The sequence below is a fragment of the Bison bison genome, unplaced genomic scaffold (assembly GCF_000754665.1).
Source record: "Bison bison bison isolate TAMUID 2011002044 unplaced genomic scaffold, Bison_UMD1.0 scf7180017864480, whole genome shotgun sequence".
Classification (NCBI taxonomy): Eukaryota; Metazoa; Chordata; class Mammalia; order Artiodactyla; family Bovidae; genus Bison; species Bison bison.
In genome coordinates, this window is record NW_011495040.1 from 1,270,118 (window position 1) to 1,276,780 (window position 6,663).

Sequence of the window (6,663 nt, forward strand, 5' to 3'; positions counted from 1 at the left end):
CTATTTTCCCAGTTTTTCTTTTTTAAAAAAAAAAACTTTTTGGCTTCACCACATGGCATGTGAGATTTTAGTTCCCTGACCAGGGATCGAACTTGCACCCCCTACACTGGAAGCACTAATCTTTAGCCACAGAACCAGCAGGGAAGTCCCCTATTTTCCCAATTTTTAAGGAACAGGACCTGAAGCTCAGAATGGACTGGCTTGTTCTACATCACATACACACTGACAGGTACAGCTAGAATTTGAGCCTGCTTATTTCTAACCCTTCGCTGGCTCACCTTTCCATAAAATACAATTCTCTGATGGTGGCGTTTGAGGAGCAAGATTGTCACTCACAGCAGTAGAGAAAATTGCATTATAATTTTGTGAGACATGAGACTTCCCTGGTGGTCCAATATCTAAAACTCCACACTCCCAATGCAGGGAGCCTGGGTTCGAGCCCTTATCAGGGAACTAGATCCCATATGCCACAATTATGCCGCGGCTAAAGATTCTACATGCTGCAATGATCAAAGATCTCACGTGCTGCAACTAAAACCCAGTGCAACCAAATAATATAATTAAATAATTTTTTTAAAAAAAGAACTTAGTAAGACTAGGATTTTATTGCTTGCCTTGTGTGGGTAGCAAGTGTGTTCACCATTAGACCTGGAATACATCCAGCTGGGCAATAATGAGCCCTGTTCTAATAAAGAAAGCCATCCATATATTATTACTCTGAACCAGTTACTCTCTGCTTCTCTTCTAGGTGTGCATTAAAGTTACCATCATCAATTTCACTGTAACCAAATCAGGCCTGGAGGATCAGTTGTTAAGGTAAAAAACAAAGGGCAGGTGGGGAGGGAGTGGTGGGGAGAGCAAAGATTTCCGAATATTTTGTTTAGAAATTTTGACTTAAGAAAAAGATTAGCTTTCAAATAGAGGGATGGGGGCAAAGTGAGGGAAGACATCAGTTTGCATGTTTAGACTAGAGAAGCTAGAGGTATAGCCCCTTTATTCTTTTCTTTTTCTTTTGAGATTTATGTGTTATTTGGTGGACATTCTGAGAGCTTCAAGCCTGGGAGACAGGACTCTCAGATCACTCTGAAGGACTGCTCTGAAGAGGCTAGGAGGGGAGCCAGGATATATAAGAGTTTTTGCAACAAAGTAACCAAAAGATTGCTGTTAATTAAAGAAAACTTCCCTTTAAAAAGGCTTCCTCATGGCTTAGTCAGTAAAGAATCTGCCTGCAATGTAGGAGACCCAGGTTTGATTCCTGGGTCGGGAAGATCCCCTGGAGAAGGAAATGACAATCCACTCCAGTATTCTTGCCTGGAGAATCCCATGGACAGAGGAGCCTGGCGGGCTACAGTCCATGGGTTACAAGAGTCGGACACACCTAAACGACTAAACCACCACCAAAGAAAACTGGACTAATTCAAGTTAAGGAATCTAGTGCTTTTCTATGTACGGGAAGATGCAAGAATCTGGGCTCCCTGAAATCATTCCTTTGATATGCACCTTAGCTATCTTGGCTTCCCTGGTGGCTCAGACTGTAAAGCCTCTGCCTGCAATGCAGGAGACCCTTGATGGATTCCTGGGTCGGGAAGATCCCCTGGAGAAGGAAACGGCAATCCACTCCAACACTCTTGCCTGGAAAATCCCAAGGACAGAGGAGCCTGATAGGCTACAGTCTATGGTGTCGCCAAGAGTCGGACACAACTGAGCGACTTCACTTTTCACTTTCACTTTAGCTATCTGGGGCCAGCATCCTGTACTTTCTCATCATGAATAAAGCCCCCTTTTTAGATCCAACCAAGAATTGTTTCAGAGAGGTGGTGGGATTTCATGAGTCTCTCCTCTTAGTAGGAAAAGAATGTTCCAGGCACCATTTTCAGCTTGGGACAAGCAGCCGTTAGAAACAGAAATTGAATGATTAGAGGGATGAAGCACTGAGCAGATTTCCCTAAGATGAGCAGAAGCCATGGGAACTGTGGTCAGGTGCAGGTCTCTGAGATCTAAGATAAAGAATTAAAGCGTATATGTAATGCAGCTAGTCACTGAGGGCACCCGGCAGAAGAGGGGCCTATGCACTAGGATTTGGCTGGTAGCATTAATATTCAGGTAAGTAGTATTCAGGATACAAACAATGAGAAATTTAGAAAGAAAAATAGAACCCTAGAGCCCTGAGAAAGACCTAACTTAGAGATTCACTTTGGCACCAGTGATGTCGTGCGACTCGAGAAGCCTGAGTTGGAAGAACAAAGGATCAAGCTCATCGTGAGGATCAACACTGATAAAAACCAACTGAAAGCTATTGAAGAGAAAATCCTGAAAATGCTCTTCACATCTGAGGGAAATATTCTGGACAATGAAGAACTCATTGACACACTCCAGGATTCAAAGGCAAGTCAAATATTTTTATTATTTATAAACAGTGTGTTACTTCAAAAGATATAACTGCACCCTTTAAGGGTCCTACCAGTTTTTTTATTTTAAACTTCATGGGGTCTTCATTGCTGTGCATGGGCTTTCCTAGTTTCACGAGTGGGGACTTCTCTCCAGTATCCTATCATCTGTATCTGTAAACTAGTTTCTGTTTGCAAGGCATTGCCTTGAAGACATCCTTCCTATAGAGTAGAGACATCATTGTTGTACAGTAGAAACCAACACAACATTGTAAAGCAATTTTCTTCCAATTAAAAAATAAATTTAAAATTTGTCTTTTTTTAAAAAAGAGTAGAGTCAGGATTGATTGCTCCCGGGCTGCACTTACTGCCACTTCCTGCCTATAGCTCATAGGTCAGCAGTTCCATAGTGATTGCTCATGGTCCCTGCCCTGGACCCTGTGACTTCAAGACAGAGGATTTCCCAACCTAGGGATGTCCACACCTGAAGAAGATGAGAGAGTGGTGAACAGAATAGGGGCAGACACCAATAGGGAAAGGCAGAGAGACTGAAGGAGACAGAGAAGGGAATCTTGGAAACCCCACTGGCCAGAAGGCTCCCTAGAGCCACAAACCCAAAAGACAGAAAACCAGGAGAGCAGCGGGAGAACTTGACAACATCTCTAGCTTACTTAGGATTACGCTGTTATTGTTTGGTCACTAAGTTGTGTCCAACTCTTTGCGACCCCTTGGACCCTTCCTCTGTCCAAAGCCCCAGGCAAGAATACTGGAATACTGTATTACAATTACTGTATTACAATTACTGTAATACAAGAATACTGCAGTAAATTGCCATTTCCTCCTCCAGGGGATCTTCCCAACCCAGGAACTGAACCAGTGTCTCCTGCATTGGCAGACAGATTCTTTAACACTGAGCCAATAACCCTTCTCAAACAACAGCTTCTACCCCCGGGTTTCACTGTAGGTACACCTGGAGTACCGGGAAAAGAGAGAAAACATTAGATTTCCTTGTTATTCCAGAGTGGGATGTGGTACCGTTGCCTTCCCGGTTCTCTCCACCCCCTCTCATGAGCAGTTTTGTGGATATCCTTTCTCCCCTCCTATCTCCTTTCATTACAGGAACACTGGATCGCTTGAGGACTGCTGATGATGAAGCCAGGGAGCAACTGGGTGTTTGTGTTTCCATTTCAGAAGGCACCCAGGTTCCAGGCTCAGAAAAATTCTGCTGCGCTTCTCCCGCAGTCTCCTGTGTTGCCTGTTTTCTTCTGCCCATCCCTAACTCTGCCTGGAAAGGAGGTCAGCTCAGTTAGAAGGAAGTCACTGAGTCCTGAGACTGAGTCATGTGTCTGGGGAGCCTCCTTATTATAATCATGAATTCTTTCCTAGACCTAACTGGATATGTTCCCTAAATCCCACCATTTTTTGGAAGCACATCCTCAAGGACTTGTGTTCTTTTGTTTATTCAGATCACTTCCGGCGCCATTAAAATCAGACTGAAGGAAGCCGAGTCTACTGAGCGGATGATAAACATCGCCCGTGAGAAGTATCGTCCTGTGGCCACTCAAGGCTCTGTTATGTACTTTGTCATTGCAAGCCTCTCAGAAATAGATCCCATGTATCAGTACTCACTAAAATATTTCAAACAGGTAAGTGCATGGTTGTTGTTGTTAAAGAAATGTATCAATGCCTCATGAGCGAAATGGAGAAGGGCATGGCAACCCACTCCAGTATTCTTGCCTGGAGAATCCCATGGACTGAGGGGCCTGGTGGGCTATAGTCCATGGGGTCACAAAGAGTTGGACATGACTGAAGTGATTTTCACTTCCACTTAAGGAGCGAAGAGGCTATTTCTGACCCTCCATAAAAATAAGTGAGGGCTTCCCTGGTGGTCCAGTGGTTAAGACTTTCCACTCCCAACACAAGGGACATGGGTTCAATCCCTGGTCAGGGAACTAAGGTACCCTCAGGCTGCAAAGTGTGCCCCCCCCCAAAAAAAGACACAGTATGGCTACCAAGTGGGCGAAGGAAGGGTGGGATAAACTGGGAGATTGAGATTGACATATACACATGATTGATACTATGCATAAAATAGATAATTAATGAGAACCTATTGTATAGCACAGGGAACTCTATTCAGTGTTCTGTGGTAACCTGAATGGGAAGGAAATCCAAAAAAGAAGGGATATATGAATGCTTATGACCGATTCACTTTGCTCTACAGCGAGAAACTAACACAACATTGTAAAGAAACTATACTCCAATAAAAATTAATTTTAAAAAAGACGTTGAAATATTCAGACACTTTTTATACACTAGACCAAGCTTGGTTTTTCCTCTAGATGTCTTGTTTAGTCCCCTTGGTATGGTCAGGGGGCTGGCAGCAATAGGAGCTGCAGGAGAGAGTGGTAATGAACTGAGAGAAATAGGAGGCACGTTGTGTAGACACACCTGGGCTCTCTTCCAACAAGATGTGCATCTGTTGTAGCAGCCTTTACAAGCCATTTTCACTTGTTCCTAATGGCAGGGTTGCTGTTCTCACAAGGGGTTGCCATCTCCCCCTTTACTTGGTGGATATTAAACCAAACTTCCCAGGTAACACAGTGTTAAAGAATCCACCTGCCAAGGGACAAGACTCAAGAGACACAGGTTCGATCCCTGGGTCAGGAAGATCCCCTGGAGAAAGAAATGGCTACCTACTCCAGTATTCTTGCCTGGGAAATCCCATGGACAGAGGAGCCTGGCAGGCTACAGTCCATGGGATCACAAAAAGTTGGACACAATTGAGCACAGACACACACACACATATTAGACCAAGCAAGGTAAGGAGAGGTAAATCCTTTCATTCCACCTAAATGACTCTGATAATGCTTTTCTCATCCTGGGTGTTTTGCAATTCATGCTTTTCAAGGTTTTTGTTTTTTCATTTTTACCATGCCTCACAGCTTGAGGGATCTTAGTTCCCTGACCAGGGATTGAACCCAGGCTCTCAGCAGTGAAAGCACTGAGTCCTAACCACTGGACCACCAGGGAATTTCCATGTTTTTCAAGATATTAAAATATCCTTCGAGCAATAAAAATGAAGATGCTCTGAAAATATGTTGGACTGACAGAAAAAAAAAAAATTGTAGGATGAATCATCAAAACACTGGAATTTTGCAGTTTGGAAGGGAAACTAGAAACCCAAAACACAACTGCAGGTGACAGCCCTAGCCAAGACATCCTCTATCAAACCATCCATGAATCCGTTTCACACTGAAATCATTTAGGGTGTGTCAAGATTCACTATGTTTTATTTGAGCACCAAACTTACCACCTCTTCCCTGGACTTTAAACTCTGCCTCTTGTCAGGTTGTTAAAGAACGCCCAGTCCTCTTTTTTCTGAGTGTATTAAAGTAACAATTCCATTATTCTTTGTTGACCAAACTCTCCCAATTCTCTAGAATAAGGGTATGCCTCCTTGAAGCTCTTTAAAAAAAAAAAAATGTTATTGAAGTAGAGTTGATTTACAGTATTGTGTTAGTTTCAGGTGTTTATCAAAATAAATCAGTTATCAGATCAGATCAGATCAGTCGCTCAGTCATGTACGACTCTTTGCAACCCCATGAATCGCAACACACCAGGCCTCCCTGTCCATCACCAACTCCCAGAGTTCACTCAGACTCTGGTCCATCGAGTCAGTGATGCCATCCAGCCATCTCATCCTCTGTCGTCCCCTTCTCCTCTTGCCCCCAATCCCTCCCAGCATCAGAGTCTTTTCCAATGAGTCAACTCTTCACATGAGGTGGTCAAAGTACTGGAGTTTCAGCTTCAGCATCATTCCTTCCAAAGAAATCCCAGGGCTGATCTCCTTCAGAATGGACTGGTTGGATCTCCTTGCAGTCCAAGGGACTCTCACTCAAGATTCTTCTCCAACACCACAGTTCAAAAGCATCGATTCTTCGGCGCTCAGCCTTCTTCACAGGCCAACTCTCACATCCATACATGACCACTGAAAAAACCATAGCCTTGACTAGACGGACCTTTGTTGGCAAAGGAATGTCTCTGCTTTTGAATATGCTATCTAGGTTGGTCATAACTTTCCTTCCAAGGAGTAAGCGTCTTTTAATTTCATGGCTGCAGTCACCATCTGCAGTGATTTTGGAGCCCCAAAAAATTGAAGTCTGACACTGTTTCCACTGTTTCCCCATCTATTTGCCATGAAGTGATGGGACTGGATGCTATGATCTTCATTTTCTGAATGTTGAGCTTTAAGCCAACTTTTTCACTCTCCTCTTTC

At 43.6% G+C, this 6,663-nt stretch overlaps 1 protein-coding gene across 1 annotated transcript in view; it reads left to right on the forward strand.

The window, feature by feature from the left end:
• DNAH6 (dynein, axonemal, heavy chain 6) overlaps nt 1-6,663 on the forward strand; it is a 280,222-nt gene that overhangs the window by 198,240 nt on the left and 75,319 nt on the right. Inside the window, exons 59-61 of the mRNA XM_010862179.1 lie at nt 749-816; nt 2,205-2,385; nt 3,854-4,033. Of these exons, the coding sequence (XP_010860481.1) occupies nt 749-816; nt 2,205-2,385; nt 3,854-4,033 (429 nt within the window). The remainder of the gene's footprint in view (nt 1-748; nt 817-2,204; nt 2,386-3,853; nt 4,034-6,663) is intronic.